The sequence below is a fragment of the Halichoerus grypus genome, chromosome 1 (genome assembly GCF_964656455.1).
Source record: "Halichoerus grypus chromosome 1, mHalGry1.hap1.1, whole genome shotgun sequence".
NCBI lineage: Eukaryota > Metazoa > Chordata > Mammalia > Carnivora > Phocidae > Halichoerus > Halichoerus grypus.
Genome location: NC_135712.1, coordinates 1,446,953 through 1,466,041, shown reverse-complemented (window position 1 = coordinate 1,466,041; position 19,089 = coordinate 1,446,953). Strand labels below are relative to the sequence as shown.

The 19,089-nt window shown below is 51.5% G+C and overlaps 1 protein-coding gene across 5 annotated transcripts in view; it reads left to right on the top strand.

The window, feature by feature from the left end:
• Positions 1-19,089, top strand: part of ADARB1 (adenosine deaminase RNA specific B1) — a 129,963-nt gene that overhangs the window by 85,094 nt on the left and 25,780 nt on the right. For all 5 annotated transcript variants that reach the window (XM_036073271.2, XM_078066242.1, XM_036073268.2 and 2 more), the window contains 6 exons: positions 3,700-3,774; positions 7,177-8,111; positions 11,713-11,827; positions 13,807-13,975; positions 14,592-14,740; positions 15,737-15,905. In XM_036073271.2, coding sequence (XP_035929164.1) covers positions 3,747-3,774; positions 7,177-8,111; positions 11,713-11,827; positions 13,807-13,975; positions 14,592-14,740; positions 15,737-15,905 — 1,565 coding nt within the window. In that variant the 5' untranslated portion in view covers positions 3,700-3,746. The remainder of the gene's footprint in view (positions 1-3,699; positions 3,775-7,176; positions 8,112-11,712; positions 11,828-13,806; positions 13,976-14,591; positions 14,741-15,736; positions 15,906-19,089) is intronic.

Sequence of the window (19,089 nt, the reverse complement as noted above, 5' to 3'; positions counted from 1 at the left end):
TGTCTCTTTTTATTGCCACGTGGTATTCCATGGCATGGATGGACCACATTTTAGTTAATCACTCACCTGTTGAAGGGCATCTGGATTTTTCCCAGTTTTGGGTTATTGTGAATAAAGTTGCTATAAACACTGATGTGTTTATAATTTTAAGTAATCTCTACCCCCAAAATGGGGCTTGAACACACAACCCCAAGATCAAGAGTCACATGCTCCATTGAACCAGCCAGGCACCCCCATGTACCCATTTTTTATGTGAACGTGTCTTCATTTCTCTGGGATAAATGCACATGTTTAGGGTTTAAGAAACCACGAGACTGCTTTCTGGGGTGGCTGCACCTGTTACATTCCCGCCAGCCATGTGCGTGACCCGCTTCTCCGCATCCTCGCCAGCGTTTGGGGTGGCCACTGTTTTTTATTGTAGCCATTCTCACAGGTGTGTGGTGGTATCCCATGTGGTTTCAAGGTGCATCTCCCTAAGGGCTGATGACATTGAACACCTCCTCACGTGCTCATTTGCCATCTACAGATATATCTTCTTTGGTGAAATAACCATATTTTTTGCCCATTTTTTAATTGGATTGTTTTATTGTTTAGTTTTGAGAATTTCTTGTGTATTCTATATGTTGGATATGTGGCTTTCAAAGATTTTCTCCCTGTCTGTAGCTTGTCTTTCCATCTTCTCAGTAGGGTCTTAAGCAGAAGTGTTTAGTTTTGATGAGGTCCAGTTTATCAGTTTTTCCTTTCATAGAAGGTGCTTTTGACCTGCAGAAGAGTCTGCAAACTCTTTGCCTATAGATCCTGAGGGTTTTCTCCTATGAATTTCCTAAAGGTGTTACAGTTTTGCGCTTGACCTTGAAGCTCCAGGTCCATTTCAGGTGGATTTTTGTGTAGGGTGTAGACTCGGGTGCCGCACTGCGCCAGCATACTTTGGTGACAGGTCCGTCTGTCCTTCTGCGCTGACCGGCTGTGGCACCATTGTCCGTGATCGGCCGGGTGTGTTGGCGAGAGCCTCTCTGTAGGTCCTTCCTTCTGCTCAGCTGTGACCTGCTTGTCTGTCCCTCGCTAATTCCACACCGTCCCGATGACTAAAGCTGTATAGTAAGTACTTTATGATGGCTGCTTGGAAATCTTCCCCCAGTGACTCTAACATCTCTGGGTGGCATCTCCTGGTTGATGTTTTCATTCAGTTTGGGATCTTCGTGGCTCTCGGTATGATGAATGATTTTTTACTGAAACCTGAACATACTGTGTTACAGGACCCTGAATGTTACTTAAACCTCGTGTCCTAGCTGACTGTCCCTGGCACCTCCCGCTCTCCCTGGTAGGGGGTCCAGGTTCCCACCAGGCCACTGCCGACAGCTCGCAGGCTTGCTCCTCTTCCGTGGTCTCCTGGCAGCCCCAGGGGTGCTGAGATGGGCACCTCGGCACCTCAGACAGGCCCCCCGAGTGTCCCCCTGACTCTGCCTTGCAGCTGGGAGGGTGGCGTCTGGCTGGAGTGGGGCCTTTCCCCTCCGTCCGTTGCCCCGTGTAGCTGGCAGCTCCCTCTCTTGGACCTTTGGCCGAAAGAGCAGTCCTTGTTTTGTTTGTTTTTGTCTGTGTCCATTCTCACTGTTGTTCCCAGGCTGCTTCAGCTCCCAGGCTGGGGTAATAATGCAAAAGCAGACGCAGGGCACTCCCTGCCGTGCGCTCCTTGGTCCCCGGGCTGGTCTGCCTTCTTCTCTCCACGCTTCAGAGCCCTTCTGATGTTTGCTTTATGGGTCATAGTTCGGGCTTCTCTGAAGTGCTTTGTGATGGCCTGTCTCACACCAGCTCTGTGCTTTCCTCTCTGCCGCCGGAGTCCTGGCCTCAGGGTGCGCCCCAGCTGGCCTGCCCTCCAGCCTCCGATTAGCACCTGTGCACCTGTCGTCCTGCCGAGGGACTCCTCAGAGCACCCATGTCACTCCGAGGGCGTGTGCTACTTCTGCACTCGCGACCACATCTTCCCTCCCACTCTGGACCTCAGGAAGTTACTTTTTTTTTGTTTAAATTTATTTGACAGAGACAGAGAGCACAAGTAGGCAGAGCGGCGGGCAGAGGGAGAGGGACAGGGCAGAGCAGGGAGCCTGATGTGGGGCTCGATCCCAGGACCCTGAGATCATGACCTGAGCCAAAGGCAGACGCTTAACTGACTGAGCCACCCAGGCGCCCCAGGAAGTTACTTTTTTATTAAAACTTGCCATAATGGGAATATTAAAACACATGCAAATACAGAATTGCAAATGAACCCCCACATGCCCACCAGCCGGCATGAGCATACCAACCTCGACCCCTGTTTCGCCCAGACAGCATCTGCTTTCTCCCCCGCCATACTGTGGTTAGTTTATAAGAATAAACCCCAAATGTTATCATTTCATCTTTAAATACTTCGGTATGTCACTAAAATTTAAGTACTATTTCCACACCTAAAATGACTAATAATTCCTTAATATAATCAGCTATTCAGATGATACTTATTTTTTAAAAAATATTTGAGAGAGAGAGAGCAGGTGCAAGTGCAGTGGGAAGGGGCAGAGGGAGAGAGAGAATCTCTGGCAGACTCCCCACTGAGCGCAGAGCCTGACATGGGGCTCCATCTCATGACCCTGAGACCATGACCTGAGCCAAAACCAAGAGTCAGACACTTAATGACTGAGCCACCCAGGGGCCCCTGAATAAAGGATTCTAAGTAGAAACTCATTTAACTTTTAGCAACAAGTTTGCCACGTATACATTGAGGTTCAACATTGTTAATAAATGATTGTCATGAAAACTATATGCATTTTAGATAGATGAGAGATTTATAACATATGCATGATTTAGCACGTTTTAGTTACTGTTTTCCTAAAAACACTGGATTTGCCTTTCAGTGACATATAATATAAATTTTGTTTGTATACGAAGCAAATGTGGCTACGACATTTGCAATCTTCTTTTCCTTGCTTTCAGTGTGATGGGTCCTTTATTACAGATTATGCATTAGTACAGTCTTGCAGAGTATAGCCACAGTATTCAGGAAGAGGAGACCATTAAACTTGTTAATAATTAGATCATTGGAGTAACTGTTCTTTGAGGATTTCCTGTGGTTTCTCCTGTCAACAAAATAAGAAGTTATACATTGCTAAGGAATTAGATCCGATTTGAATAGTCGTATGTTCTTTAGTTGCATCCATACGAGATGCTGTTCGGGATGAAGAAGAGCAGTAAGGTGAAACCCTGGGGTGTTTTTGCTCTGCATCTTTAGTTTATAACCCAGACCAGAGTCCCGAGAGCAGTGATCCAACGGCAGGTGGGCTGGCATGTGTGTGGCTCCATCATCTTCTGTGATGACCTGGTGCGCCTTCGTCCCGTCCTGTGGGAGAGCTCTCTCTGAGACATCCTTGTCCTCACTGTCCTCTGGGGCCCAGCCCCTGCTGCAGGGCCGCCCTCCTCAGAGTGGCACTTGATCGCGGGGTGGCCCCTTTCCACCTGTGCCATCCTTCCTGACAACGCAGCCCTGGTCGGCCGTCCTGTGGTGTCCTGGGCCGTGCAGATGCTCCGTCCCCGACAGCAGACCTAACCATCCTTGTTTCGTGACTTCCTTCTTGAGTTTGTAGGAATGTTGTACTCGTTCCCTCGGGGCAGGCTGACCTCATCTGCTCATGTGACGGGCACGCTGAACATTCTTTTCTTGCTGTCTTTCAGACAGAAACCGTCTCCGCCAGTCAAGAAGCCCTCAGAAGTCCTTTGCCATGGATACAGAAGATGAAGAAAACATGAGTAAGACCTGGCCTATCATGTAGCACCAAGTAGCTAACTCTCCATTAAAACCTTAGTGTTCTTGTCAGTCTTTCTAATGAGACTAATTTGGGGAAAGTGGTTTTTTTCCTACAGTATTTCCTACATCATTAACAATGGCATGTTTTAAATTTCTGATGTATTCTCTACAGTGACGTTGGTACTTGCTGTGGGCATTTTCCTAAAGCCGTGTGTCTGGACCGTCCGTCCCTCTGGGGCCACCGTGCGTGTATCTGCGGGTGAACACACGCCTCCAGACGCGTGTGCCACAGAGCTGCATGGTTTCATGCCATGTCACAGCCTGGTCTTCTGCTGGTGGCCAGATTTTCATCTGTGCAAATCTAAAATACCCTTTGAGATTGATTTAAGTACTTGGTCATTTGGGATAACACTACCTAAATTTTTCCCTGTAAATACAATGGATTCTCCCTGTGCTTTGAGGGAAGGGGGCTCCCATGAGGCTGCTGATTTTGTTTGCAAGACGTCAGCGAGCCTTTGGGCTGCCGTGGACCCGAGCTCCCTGCTGGGCCTGTTCCGTGTCCCACACTGTTCTCTCTGGGGTGCAGGCTGGCGAGCCTCAGGGGCACACAGCTTCCCTCCCACAGCGGTGTTCTCTGTGAAAAGAAGTTCCCTGAACACCTGTCCTCTATTTTATCTTTAACCCCAGATAGCCATGCATTTGAGTAAGATTTAAAGGCTCCCACCTTTAAAAGTTGGGAGCTTTTAGTAGGGAAATTACAGCAAAGCACCATCTTTCTGATATACGTGTATGTGTACATCTCACTTGTCTGTGTTCGGTGGTTCTCAAGGAAGAACATGCAGGTGTAAATGATGAGTGACAGCTTATTGAGAGTGGTCACGTGACTAGAACAGAGTTCAGTGCACCTCCCTGTGACTTCCTCCAAAACCGAGCAGCGGAGGCCTTGCCCTTGAACTAGTCCGCTGCCGAGCACCCCGCAGCTCACCCGGCAGAGCCCGGCTGCCCCACGGGCCCCGCTGCGGGGGACACAGTGGGCTGGGCCTTTGTCACACAAACTGCTCGGGAGGTGTTCTCTTGGTGGTCGGGGGCGTGAGAAGGCATGAGCGTTGCTGTTTCAGCAGCGAGACCACAGCTCCGTGAGCTGTCTTCCTGCAGGCTGCCGTCCCCATCAGAGCCTCCTCAGGGGTCCGTCCCGCTGGCCATGGCCACTTTTCCCCGTGCGTTCCCCCCCGTGGGGACTGCGTGAGCACCTGTGCGCCAAGCCTCCTTTTTTGGGGACTGGGGGCTGTCGTCCACGGTGGCAGTCACTGGGTTGGGGTGGAAACTTTGCAGTGTGTAGACTGTGTGGTAACTTGCCAAGATAAAGGAATCTTCTGAGTGATTGTGCGGGAAAGATGAATGCGGTTCCGGAGCTGGAAGTGGCGGGAAGTCCTAGATGTCCTGCCGTTTCAGAGGCAACGAGAGATCTTATCACGGCCGCGTTCACATTTGTGGAGTAAAGCAGCACGTGTGTGTTTAAGAGCTGTGACAGTGGGGCCTCTTTCCCTAATTCTAATATTGATTTCCTCTGCGTAGTAGCACGTCTAATTAGGTGGAAGCTGAGCAGGACCTGAGCGCTCCTGGAGCAGATAACAACTTGGGATTTGTGTAAAGTGTATTGTAGGAAGCGTGTTTTTCTTACAGTCTCAAGCTTATCTGTCACCCCAGCCCTGGTTATTTTTACTTCCTGAAGGCCGGCCTTTGTGTCGGAGGCTGTGTGTGACAGTGCATGTGTGCGCACGTGACGTGGCCCGACCCCCATGCCGGTGACCCCCACGGGCACCAGCGTCAGGATGTAAGTGCTCATGTGGCGTGTACGACTTTTGCTCACGTGTTAATCTAAATCTGTCTCGCTCTGCCCTTTTTAACCTCTGTTTCTTCTGAGCACCGAAAGGAGTAACCTATTGAGCTTTTGCTGGAGGATGTTATAAATGAAAATTTAGTGTCCATTCCATCAGCTTTGTCAACTGGGAGAAGTGGTGTGTGTGTTGGGAGCCCTGGGGAGTATTTGCCGTCGGCAGAGAGCCGTCTCCCGTCCCCTCATCTCTGCCTTGGCACGGAGGCTGTTTCCCAGGGGTTAGACTTTACACCTCAGCCCCGGAAGCTCGAGGACTTGGACTTCGGGGATTGGTGGCCATCAGCACAGACCTTCTGTCCCAGCTGCCTCCCGTGTCCACAGCTGTCTGTTTGCCCAGCATCACGAGGGTCTACAGGTAGATGACTAGCAGAAGGACCCTAGGGCCCCCATGTCTGGGGCCGCTTACACCTGCAGAAGCTGCTGTGGTTACTTAGCGTAGACCTCTGATAGCTAGTGGAGGTCCCACTGACAGGGCCTCAGAGCCCCGCGCTTAGCACTCCTGCGCTTCCTGTGGCCGGCGGCCTGTGAAAATCAACCAGGAAAACAAGGCATTTTTTTCTCTTTTTTTAAAAAGCTTGATAAACTTACAGGGAAGAATGAATACTTTTTTATTCCCCTTTTTGAAACCAAAATCGTACTTATTTTGCCATGAACTTTTAGAGTTTTAAAATTATCCTTATTAATTGTAAATAGAAACTACCTTTAAAAGGTGGGATAACCAAATTATTCTGTAAATCCATCAAATATTTGTTTTAAAAAAAGATAAAAATCACTGGCTTTACTTACAAAGTTAGGAAGCTGTAGGCTGTTTGCAGCTTTAATTTTATGTCTTTTTTTTTTTTTTTACGTATTTTTCCCTATCACGGAATTTCGTAAGGGTTCGGAGATAAATCAGTCCCCATGTAGCATGGAACCAGGGTAAGCATGTACTAGAAGCGAAGCTGCATCCTTCAGAAATCTCCACTAGTCCGGAGCACTTCCCAGGATTTACGAGGCATTCTCTGAGATCGATTCATGCACTAGGTCAAGTAACCGCACACATTGATCTGAAAGCTGATTAGCTTGTGAATGCCTGTTTTAAACCCTGTTTCCTCTTCTGGACGAGGCTGCTGTCCAGAGCCCGGGAGCCCGAGAGCAGGGACATCGGAGAGGAGGGGCAATGTGTCAGCACTGACAGGAGAATTTTCAGGAGCAGTTTAGCATCCCACATGCTGATAAGCTTGAATAGAGCATCTCTAGATGCCTCAGAATGTTCTTGTAGGAAATAAGTAGAAATAAGTTAGATTCAGCTTTTAATGCACGAGCAGTTGGTGACACTAACTAGGAGTGGTGTCTAGGGGCTGGTTCCTGGGTGGAGTGGCAGCTTTCTGCACACACAACAAGGAACAGAGTGTGTAAGCACACATCACTTAACCAGTTACAAAGAGAGATAAAGGAATCTATAAATTTTGCATTTACAAGATCCTGCAACGAAGGCGTTGTAAGTTACTCTTTCTGGGCACCGCAGGTTCGAGCAGCACAGATGTTAAGGAAAGCTGCAGTCTGGACAGCGTGCCCCCCAAGGACGGCAGCGCCCCCGGGCCTGGCGAGGGCGCCCCGCTCTCCAACGGGGGTGGCGGTGGCGCCAGCCGGAAGCGGCCCCTGGAGGAGGGCAGCAACGGCCACGCCAAGTTCCGCCTGAAGAAGAGGCGGCGGCCGCCCGGGCCCGCGCTGCCGAAGAACGCCCTGATGCAGCTGAACGAGATCAAGCCTGGCCTGCAGTATGCGCTGCTGTCGCAGACCGGGCCGGTGCACGCGCCCCTGTTCGTCATGTCCGTTGAAGTGAACGGGCAGGTGTTTGAGGGCTCTGGCCCCACCAAGAAGAAGGCCAAGCTGCACGCCGCCGAGAAGGCCCTGCGGTCTTTCGTGCAGTTCCCCAACGCCTCCGAGGCGCACCTGGCCATGGGGAGGACCCTGTCCGCCAACACGGACTTCACGTCCGACCAGGCTGACTTCCCCGACACGCTCTTCAACGGCTTCGAGACCCCAGACAGGTCGGAAATACCCTTCTACCTGGGCTCCAATGGGGACGACTCCTTCAGCTCCAGCGGGGACCTCAGCTTGGCGGCGTCCCCGGCGCCCGCGAGCCTGGCGCAGCCTCCTCTCCCCGGCCCTCCGCCGTTCCCACCACCGAGCGGGAAGAACCCCGTGATGATCCTGAATGAGCTGCGGCCGGGGCTCAAGTACGACTTCCTGTCCGAGAGCGGGGAGAGCCACGCCAAGAGCTTCGTCATGTCTGTGGTGGTGGACGGCCAGTTCTTCGAGGGCTCAGGCAGGAACAAAAAGCTCGCCAAGGCCCGGGCTGCGCAGTCCGCGCTGGCAACCATTTTTAATTTGCACTTGGATCAAACACCGTCTCGCCAGCCCATCCCCAGCGAGGGCCTTCAGTTACATTTACCGCAGGTGAGGAAACGTGCCGCCGCCGGAAACGGTGGCCGTGTCTTGACAGTGCTTTCAGACAGGGCTTCATTCTCCTGGTCGCTGTTGATGTCCGTCTGAACGTCCCTGGTAAGTCTGGCTCCGGGCAGTCCTGCCCTGCCGAGCGGGTCATGCTGGGCGGCCTGTCCAGGGCCGTCACGTGCGGGCGGGACACATGAAGCCCCGTCCACCAGAGCAGTGCTTTCAGTGGCCTCCAGGCCGAGCCCTGCCTTGTGCCCCACGGCAACCCGTGGCTCCCTTCCCACATAATCCACCCTTGTGGGGACCCACGTCCCGCTGCAGCCTGTGACAGGAGCAGCTCGGTGGTGTTTCCCGCAAAGTCTCAACCAGGGAATCCCAAGCACAGAAGGGAGGCCGGCTGGCCAGTAGCTGAACCCCTAGTGCGGGTACGGGTGGGTGACTTGCAGCTCCAGCAGGGCTGAGGGCTGAGGGGCCAGCCGGGCCGAGGACACCCCACAACAGGCGTGAGCCTCTTGGAGGGGCAGAGGGGCGAGGGGCGGAAGGGGACCTTCAGCGGCACTCAAGGTGCCCTGGAATCTGTACCTGGAATGTCCTTGGTGGGGTCCACATGGGTCTCCCTGCTGCTCGGCCGGAGGTAGGCGGCCACTCTTGTTTGGTCTTGGACGGCCCTCCCGCATAAGACCAGGGTGAGGACGGGGGATTTCAGGGTGGGCTCATGGCTTATGTGAACGGGGAGATAGCGTGTAGCTGGCATCTCTAAATCCTAGAACTCTTTATGTATTGCTTCTCTTCTTGGAAATCCAGGTTTTTAGTGTAAAAATTATCCTTTTAGAGAGAAAATCTGGCCACCCTTCTTTATTCCTTTTTGTCAAAATATTACTAATGTTGAAGATAAATTATGTACTGGTTTGATCAGGAAAAATGAAGGGACTAGGTCGCTAGATGGGACAGCTTGTATTTCTCCTAGAAGAATCCGAGCGTCACAGCTTGTCTGGTGCCTTTGAACACGAGTAGGGTAACCTCTCGGTGCCCTTGCCTGAGGTGACCAGTGCTCCTAGGTTTTAGAAGAAGAAACTTTATTTTATTTTGCCTAAAGCAACCAAATACAGCATCAGTATAAAGTAGCGTATTTGAAAATCCTACTGGTGTTTAATGAATCAAATAATCACATCCCATATTAACCTCTTACGCACATTTTTCAGACGAATAGTAGTCCGTTTACCGTTTCACACGTCAGTGGTGCTGGCTCCCTGGGACTTCTATTTTCAGGTGTCCTGTTTGCTGCAGTATCTTCCCGCTTGAGCTCACACCGGCGTCTGTGCCCCCGCCTGCCCTTGACCTCAGCAGAGTCGCGTGTGAGATGATCGGAATCCCATCAAATGTGGGAACCCCCGTGCCTGGGCTTTGCAGGGTGGAGGGGTCACACCGTGGCGGGGAGGCATGCGGGGGTCCCGGCCTGGGCCTGTACTTCCGTGGGAGCAGAGACCAGAGCCCTGCTGGGGGCCACGTGGGGCCTCACCGGGAGGGGCTTCCGGGAATCTCGTCTAAAGGAGAGGGGTAGACAGGCAGGGTCATCTCAGCCCTGCCCCAGGCCGCTTGCCCGAGTTCTGCGAGCGCCCGGTGCTGGTGTGGAGCTGCGTGTCCCGTGTCTGCTCCCTGTGCCCCCACCGTGGTGTCTCTGGAGCCCCGCGGGAGCTCAGGGTATGACCACACTTCCCTTGGAGGACCTGGGGTGGCCTGCGCAGAATCAGCCCTGCAGCTTGATTTCTGGAATCTGCATTGGAAGTTCCCAGTGTGCCTCCTGGAGCGGTGAGCATCCTCACCGCTGGCCTGGGGTAGCCCTGAGTCCCTGGTCTTGGGACTTCTGGCCTTCGTCGTGTTCATAGGGCGTTCCAGGGTTTAAGCCCGGACGTCGTGGCCACGTGAGGTGTGCGGAGCCCTCTGTCAGTGGTGGATTCCGCGAGAGCGGCAGAACCGGGCCGTCAGCTCCTGGGCGCCGTTGCAGGGAAGGGGTGCCACCTGGGGCTGTGGGGCATGGGCGTGACTCTCGTTGTCGCATCTGCACCCACATGTAGACAGAGGGTTGCTTCTTTACCCGGAGGAAGGAGGCTGTAATCTCTGTGAGGGGTCGGAGGGACTGTCTCGGTGCCGAAAATGCCTGCCTCTGACCAGTGAGTGTCCACGTAAGGGCCTGACCTCCACCTGAGTGTCTCTGAGCTCTGGGGTTTGGAGATAGGCCTAACCTTCCATGAAACGGAAGCTTTTCTTTTTTGTGGCTTATCCTTAATCTCTCTTAAGATTTTTTCTCTTACGTAAATTGGAACACGTGGTCCTTCATCTTTGATCCCCTCCCCACCATGCCGCCTGCACCCACATGCGTGGCACTGATGCTCTGCCCTGGGTGCAGGGGGCCTGCCACCCCACGTCTTCTGTCCATGCTCCCCCCCCCCCGGAGCGCAGTCTTCTGGGGCTCCTTGGTACTTACTGGGGCAACGGCAGGAGGAAGAAATCCTGGTGACTTTTGTTTTGTTCAAAATAAGTCATCATTTAGGATGAGGGACGTTTCTGTCCATTTGGGGAATGTTTTATTACGGGCCAAACTGGGGACACTCGATGTAGCTGTTTGATCGTCAGGTGTGAGATTGGGAGGACGCAGCTCTTCACACACACCCCCTGTCAGGCATCATTTCCCAAAAACACTAGAATCCAAGATAAATTATAAGCTGTGAAAACAAGCCTGGACAGATGCGTTTGCTCCTGGGAAGGGCTCCCCCAGTGCAGGCTGTCTGGTCTGGCCGTGTGCCAGCCACACTTAACCCCGTCCCCAGAGAGCGTGGCCGTCAGTGCCGTCTGGCGTGGGCTGGGTCTACGGCAGGTGCCCTCGCAGGCTCTTGTGGGCGCTGCTTCCCGGGCCGTGGCTGAGCCACGTGTGGCAGGTGTCCTCGCAGGCTCTCGTGGGCGCTGCTTCCCGGGCCGTGGCTGAGCCACGTGCGGCAGGTGCCCCGGGCCGTGGCTGAGCGCAGCCGTGTGGCTCTTCACCAGGTCGTTCTCCCCCTGCCCCTTCTCTTGCCCTGATGTTGTGGGGCACACTCGAGGGCGTGTTCCCCGGCCCGGCCAGTCCCCGAGTGGACGGCCACCCCTCCTGTGGTCAGAAAAGGAGCGCTTTCACTTCTTCAAAAGCCCTGTTGCTCCAGGGCTCCTTGGAGGCTGGGTGAGCCGGGGGCAGAGCTGGTGCAGAGTCGTGGAGGGTGTGAGGCAGGTGGCCCAGAGAAGCCGCTCTGGCTGGTCTCTGCCTCAGCGTCCTCATCCAGGGGCAGGGCCGGGGTATTGGGAGGGCCAGAGGGGTGGCACGGGCTCTGGACTGTCCCTCTCCGTGAGACTCTCGAAGGGTTCCAGCCAGAGCCTCCAGTGCTCCTGGGGCCTCTGTTTCCAAGGAATGTTTGGGAGGGAGAAAAAGCATGCACACCCGCGCGCCCGTGTGCCAGTTTAGCCTGTGTGGTTTTCCAGAAGAGAGGCCATCTGTAAGGCCACTGCCGAGGGACGGCCTTGGTGGTGTGCACGGGCGGGTGCAGGCCGCAGCCCTGACGCCCTGCTGTGTCCTCAGGTGTTAGCCGATGCCGTGGCCCGCCTGGTGCTGGATAAGTTTGGCGATCTGACCGACAACTTCTCCTCTCCGCATGCACGCAGGAAGGTTCTTGCCGGCATCGTCATGACAACAGGTAAAACGTTGGTGTTGCACGTCAGCCTGCCTTGCTTCCTGCCTAACAGAGGGGACGTGCTCTCAGGCTGGGACCACCTCTGACACTGAGGGGGCCGTTTTCCTAATCCTTCAGAATCCCTGTCATGTGCAAACGTAGGAACTGCACTTACATTTTCCCCTACACGTTCGTTTCTTTAACCTAGGTTTTCTTATTTGGAGAAAGCATACTGTATTAATATCTGATTCCTGTAATCACATGTGAGTGGTTTTGATTGACTCTGGAAAAATCCAGCAAAATGGCCCCTCCCCCTTCCTGCTTCATTTGCGAGTGGGACGCATTTGGCTTAACCAGTGGGGACGCTACCAGCTAGTTTCTGTGGTACTTTCATGTGGGAGACTGGCAGCTCTAGCAAGAGCAGAAAATGCACAGGTAAAAAGCACACTTCGGGATGGCAGAAGGAGCCCTTTAAATTTACACAGAAGTTCCCACCAACGCGAGGAACCCCCCTGAGTCCTTTCCCGCACCCCAGGGGTGAGGATGCTGAGCAGCATCTGCCCGTGGACCACTCCCAGGAACAGGAGACCACAGCGGTGGTCCAGGCCTGGATCCCTGCTCCTGTGGGGCCTTCTGCCCTGGACAAGCACTCGGCCCCCCGCTGGCTGTCTGAGCCTGGACCTCCACGTGCAGAAAGCCCCCTAGGGCCGGAGAGCGAGCGAGCAAGCTGGGAACGCTTTATGTGTCTACACCTGCCAGCCAGGGAGAAAACCCCCGTCCTCCGTGTGGGCGAACGCACTGTCCTTTTCCCGCGAGGCAGCTCTCTGTCCCATCGTGGGCAGGACGTGATTTCATGCTCCTCAGCGTTGGCCCACCCCTTGACGGCCGAGGAGACCTGAGTGCTGTTTTAATGACGGCTTTTTCTTGCGCGATGTCTTTACTCCGGCGCAGCAGAGGGTACGCCTGCGGTAGGAGGAAGTGCTCTGGACGTCACCCTGGGTTCAGGGTGATTCTGGTGGTGATGCCTGTGTTCTCCCCGCCCCTCTCTTTGCTGCTTTTTTCACATGACGGAAGGCGAACGCTTCAGCCCCTGGAGTGAAGCGTCCCCTGGGTGAGGCTCTGTGCCTCCAGCCGCAGCAGGAGTGAGCGGCTGCCGGGTCCACCCAGGCCGGCCAGAGGGGCACACCAGCTCCCGGGGCGTGTTGCACCTTGCTGTGCACCTCACTTGCGACCTTTTGCTCGGGGCCACGGTGTACCCCAGCAAGTAGTGCCACACAGCCCCTGGCACCGGGCCCCGACGTCGGATGGCCGGGTTCGGCTGGTTGAATGACCTTGGGCAGGCCGCTTGACCCCTGAGGCTCATCATCTGCTAAATGGAGACTGGTATACGTGCCCCTCAGAGCACGTCGTGGGAATGAAGTGGAAACCCTTCCCTAACAGGCCTGGCGCTGCGCCTGCCGCTCGGGGCGCACACGGTCCGTGTAGCTGCCGGCGAGTGAGGTTTGCTCTCGGGCCGTGTGCATGTCTTGCCCCGGGTCTGGAGTACGTGGTCTGTCAGCACATGTCCGTCAGACTGGCGGTGCGTCCAGTGCCGTTACCAACACACCGCGGGTCACCTCCTCTCTGCCCCTCTTGTCCCTCGGGTGGCAGTACGCCCTTCCTCGTAGCCTCACTGGCGCTTTGATAGACCATTTAGTCTGCCTCTGCCTGGTGCTCCCTCCCCGTGTCCACTGGGAAACGTTCAAGAAAAGACTTGGTTGCATCCAGAGGAAATACCTTCCTTAGGTTTGAATCTGTAGACTAAAGAGCGAGGGAGTTTCACTTCCCAGGAACATTGCTCCATGAGTCCTCAGGGGGAGGCCATTTGCAGAGGCTGAGTCTGCCCAGGTACAAATTGGGGGCAGGGGTGCATATCACACCCCAAAAGTGAAGTCACTGAGAACGCACGGCAGACCCCGGGAGCACAGCGAGCCACGAGGAGTAATTTCTCGTTTGTTTTCCAGGCACAGATGTGAAAGACGCCAAGGTGATCAGTATTTCCACGGGGACAAAGTGCATCAATGGCGAGTACATGAGTGACCGTGGCCTTGCATTAAATGACTGCCATGCAGAAATTATAGCTCGGAGATCCTTGCTTAGATTTCTTTATACACAACTTGAGCTTTACTTAAAGTAAGTTTAGTAAGTAAATAACTAAAGGAAGCAGTTTCTAAATAACATTCCCTCCTGTCAGAATGTATTGCAAAACCTTCATTGTTTCTGTAATCTCTGAAAAATTCTTAAAATAGTAACTTTATTGGCAATGATGAGGTTGGGTCCTGTTTTCCCATGATGCTCAAGCTACAAAATCCAGTCGGGCGAATACTACGCACGCATGCACACGTGTGGTGGCTCATGCGGCCGTCGATCTGAGGTCTGTGCTCAGGCCCGTGTGCTTCTGGTGTGCGCGGCAGGAACCTGAACAGAACCGAGCTGCCTGGGGACTGGGGCCATTCATTCTAGTCACCTGTCTGAGCTGATTTTCTTTACCAAGCCATTTCTTACGTGTCGTCTGTCTGTGTCGAAGTCCTAAACGAGAAGAAGGGAAGGTCACTCACGTTCCGAGACTTGTTCTTTATTGAGTGGACTCAGTCATTAACTGTTAATTATCATCAACACGTCAACATCCCAGTTCAAGCTCAACTGTACCTTGTTGAAAGTAGTGGCCTCTGAAAGTCATTGTAAATTACGACAAAGTTTTGACTGTATGCAGCTTGAAAGATCATTTTTGCAACCCTTTTCCTTCTAGTAACAAAGACGATCAGAAACGGTCCGTCTTTCAGAAGTCCGAGCGAGGAGGGTTCAAGCTGAAGGAGAGTGTGCAGTTCCATCTATACATCAGCACGTCTCCCTGTGGGGACGCCAGGATCTTCTCACCGCACGAGCCGGTCCTGGAAGGTATGGGGCTCGGCCGGCAGCGTCCCGAGCAGACCCGGGGTTACGTAGTGACAGGCCGAAGGGTAAACCTATGTGAATGTCCTTTTCTTCTTTCTCTTGAAAATTTCAGCTTTGAAAGTGGATCTGATAGGAATATATAGAAGCATGAGGTTTTTCTTTTCAATGAATAATTTGATGAGGAGACCTGACTGAATGAGACGTGTTGACTCTGATGCACTAAGGAATTAGAGTAGAAGCAAGGGTATTAACTCAGACTTGTATTTAAATCTGGACAGTCTGTGTCTGTGCATCTGGGCTTCGGACAGGCCGTGATGTGGTGCGTGTGTACCTGCGGGATGTGGCGGGCATTTCAGAAGCAGGCACACACTAGTGAGAAGGGGGCCCTGGCGCACATCACGTGAGGCCCGTGCTTCTGTCGTACAGTAATTCGTGTCCTCGTCTCTTCTCCTAAGCTGAAGCAACTCAAATACAGCATCTGAGTGCATTATTTTCCTTGATTCCAAAGGCAACATACATGCACTGTGGAAAATTGCTACATATTTTTTAAAATATAAGAAAAAATTTTAATCGCCCATGTTCATGTAACCCAGAGATACTCACTTTAGATGTTTGTGCATGCATGCTTCCTCTGCATTTATTTCAGCATCCCTGTAATTTAATTTTGGAACATTTAAAAATGCAGGGAAAATATATAACCCTCACATATCCATCATCTAGAATTAGCAAATGTTAGCATTTTGTCCCGTTTGCTTCAGCTCATTTTTAATGATAGAAATCATTCTGGTTAAAATGGAAGTCCTTTTTCCCCAGCCCCTAGAGGAGACCACTTTCCTGAATTTGGTTTGTATTACATCCTCTCCTGCCCAGTTTTCTCTACCATGTTGTACGTCTGTCTTAGAGAGAGCGGGAATAAGCATGTGCACGGGGCCATGAGCTGACGTTAGATGTCTAGGGGGTTGCAGCCTGTGGGACTCTCATCTGGCCTACCTTTCCTAGAACCAGCGGACAGACATCCAAACCGCAAAGCCAGAGGACAGCTGCGGACGAAAATAGAGTCTGGCGAAGGCACAATTCCCGTGCGATCCAACGCAAGCCTCCAGACGTGGGACGGGGTGCTGCAGGGCGAGAGGCTGCTCACCATGTCCTGCAGCGACAAGATGGCGCGGTAAGGCCTCCCGCCCGCGGGCTCCCTGCAGGCACACGGTGCGTCCGCGTTTCCAGCTCCGGCGTTCCCCGCATTCTCTGCAGGACTGAGGCTCTGTGCGGTGCCTTTGGGGGCCACCTTGCAGGGATTGAGCGGGGGCCTCCACACAGGAGGCTCTGGGCCGCTCACACTGCTTTGCTTCTGTGTTTGCACGTATGGGCTTCTAGTGAGTCCGTGTGCTAGACAGTGACGTTTTAAAACAGTTTGCCCCCAGTGTCCTTATTCCTAGTGGATGCCACCTTACGGGTCCTGCTCGTGGCCGAGGTACCAGTTTGGGTTATTGTGAGAGCAGAGTGTCCCTAGCGTCCCGTGCCGGGTGGTGGCTGCCGGCGAGCCTGGGGTTGGAGCCTGGAGCACACACACACGTTTGCCTTCACGTGACAGGTGTTTTTTCAGAAACAGATGTGTCCAGGCCAGACTTTTAAAAAAGCCTCATTTCTTCGGATGCTAGTGTTAGTTCCATTAGCTCTTTGTTTTTATTTTTTAACAAATGTCTACTTGAAAAAAAAAGTAACATAGGTAGATGGCAAGAAGTTCAACGGTGCAGAGCATGTAAAACAAAGATCTCCTCCGTCTTCAGAGCCACCCACGTGAACGCGTTCCCGACTGCCCTTCCAGAGTGGTCACAGCCGTGTGAATGTGTGCACACGACCCTGTTCGGTTGTCTGTAAGCCTTTTGTGTTGATTTTCTTGAATGGACCTTGTCAGGGAACCTCGAGTACACAGAACTTGATTCCTCACGCATGGCCCATCCCCCCCCCCCCAAGCACAGGTATTCAATATGCCCACCTTGACTCATTTGCTTATTATGTGTCCTTCCTGTCCACTCTCCATTCACTTTTGTGTCTGTGTGTGTGTAGCCTTGAAAAATACACAGCGGTGTCATTTTGGGGTATTTATGCGTATATTGTTAATTTATGGAGATGGAATTATGTTTTAAATGCTATTCTGCATCTCGTAGTTTCATTCAACCCAGTGTTTGGGAACTGTCCCTGATGCTGTAATAAATAGCGGATTGCTTACTTCTCAGTTCTGCAAAGACCCTGTCATAGTCATGTACTGTGCCATGTCCGTTCCCTCACGGTCGAGACTTGGGTCTGCCCTAACTCTCCTCTATGGTTCAGCCTTGAGTTTCCATGAGCGTAGCTCATTCTAGACCTTCGCCATCCAGGATCTCCGCTGTACACATGTAGAACTTCACAGATGATATCAGACGCGCCCCAGAACGCTCACATGGTTTGCACTTACACCAACAGTGCGTGATGCTAGTTTCCGCCTCATTTGAAAACTGGTGTCTGCTGGGGGTGTGGGGCAGCCGTTCCGTCGTTCATCTTTCTCATCAGAGGTGCCTGTTGACACCCTCTGCCCATTTGTCTTTGGGATCTCATGGTTTTTTTATCTTCGTCTGCAGACGTTCCTCATATAGTTTGCACTGCAGTCCTTGATGGTTTCAGAAGTTCTGTGTCTTCTCCAGTCCAAACCCATGTCTTCACTTGGTCCATGCCAAGCCTTCGTTTTGTTATTACCTGATCCGTTAATTTTTCACCCTGTGGTTTGCACTTCCAGAATCTTATTTAAGAAATTCCCTCTCAAATTAAGGACATAAAAATCTTCTCCCATACTTTTTTCTAAGATTTTTATTATTTTACTTTCAAATTTAGACCTTTAACACATTTGTATTTGTAAGTAATAATTTGGCTTTATTATTTTAATACAGTGAATCAGTTTTCCACTAAATAATTGACGTTTTCCTCGTTGATCTGTGAAGGCATCTCTACTACATACTGAACTCTCTTACAAAGATGGGTCTGTTTCGAGCCTCTCAAATCACCGTTAGCTCATAATCAGATGTAATTGTACAGATCACACAGTTTTTACATTTCTGACATTTTAGCATGTTTAAAGGTAGCTTTTTATGTACCTCTATTCTTCCGTACATATTTTAGAATCAGCTCAAGTGTCACCAGATGTCTTGCTCAGATTTTATATGGACTTGTGAAATTATGGATGGAAATGGAAAAAATTAACATAAAGTTAAATCAGTCCATCCGTGAATATTGGCTCCTTAAAAAGTTGAACATATAATTACCATATGATCCAGCAATTCCACTTCTGGGTATTTGCCCCAAAGAACTGAAAGCAGGGTCTCCAAGAGATACTTGTTCACCCACACTCACTCATGGTCACTTTTAGCTCACAAGAGCTAAAAAACATGGTGAGGTGTCTGTTAAGATCTTTCACCCATTTTTTAATAGGGTAGTTTGTTTTGTTTTCTTTTTGGGTTTTAAGAGTTTTTTTGGTATGTTTTAGATAACAGTCCTTTATCGGATATATCTTCTGCAAAATTTTCTCCCAGTCTGTGGCTTGTCTTCTCATTCTGTGGATATTGTTTTTAGCCAAGCAAAAGTTTTAAGTTTTAATGCAGTCCAACCTGTCAATATTTCTTTCATGGATTGTGCCTTTGGTGTTGCTTGGAAAATGTCATCACCAAACCTAGGGTCATCTAGATTTTCTCCTGTGCTGTTTTCTAGGAGCTTTATGGTTTTACATTCTACATTTGGGTCTATGATCCACTGTGAGTTAGTTTTTGTGAAGGGTGTAAGGTCTGTGTCTAGAGTCATTTTTTTGCGTGTGGACATCCTGTTGTTCCAGCCCCACCTATTGAAGAGACTCTGGTTGCTCCCTTGTGTTGCCTTTGTTTCTTTAGCAAAGATCTGTTAACTACATCTATGTGGGTCTATTTTTGGGCTCTCTTTTCTGTTGCCTTGATCTGTTTGTCTGTTGTTTTACCAGTACTACACTGTCTTGATTACCATTTGGGTTTTGAATCCAGTTCCATTGTATGTGTGTGTAGGAGGGATTGGTCCCTCACACATCTAACAAGGAATCTTCGGCACCAGCTGGGTGTCCTACAACTCGCCTGTGCTTCTGACCAACCAACTATAAACTGGAGGTCTCAAAGACCTCCTCCTTGGGTTCAATTAATTTGCTAGAGCAGCTCATAGATCTCAGAGAAACCTTTTACTCACTAAATCGCCAGCTTATTAGAAAAGGATGTAACTCAGTAACAGCTAGATGAAGAGATGCAGAGGGTGGGTCACGGGGAGAGGGTCAAGGAGCTTACAAGCCCTCTCCAGGTGCATTG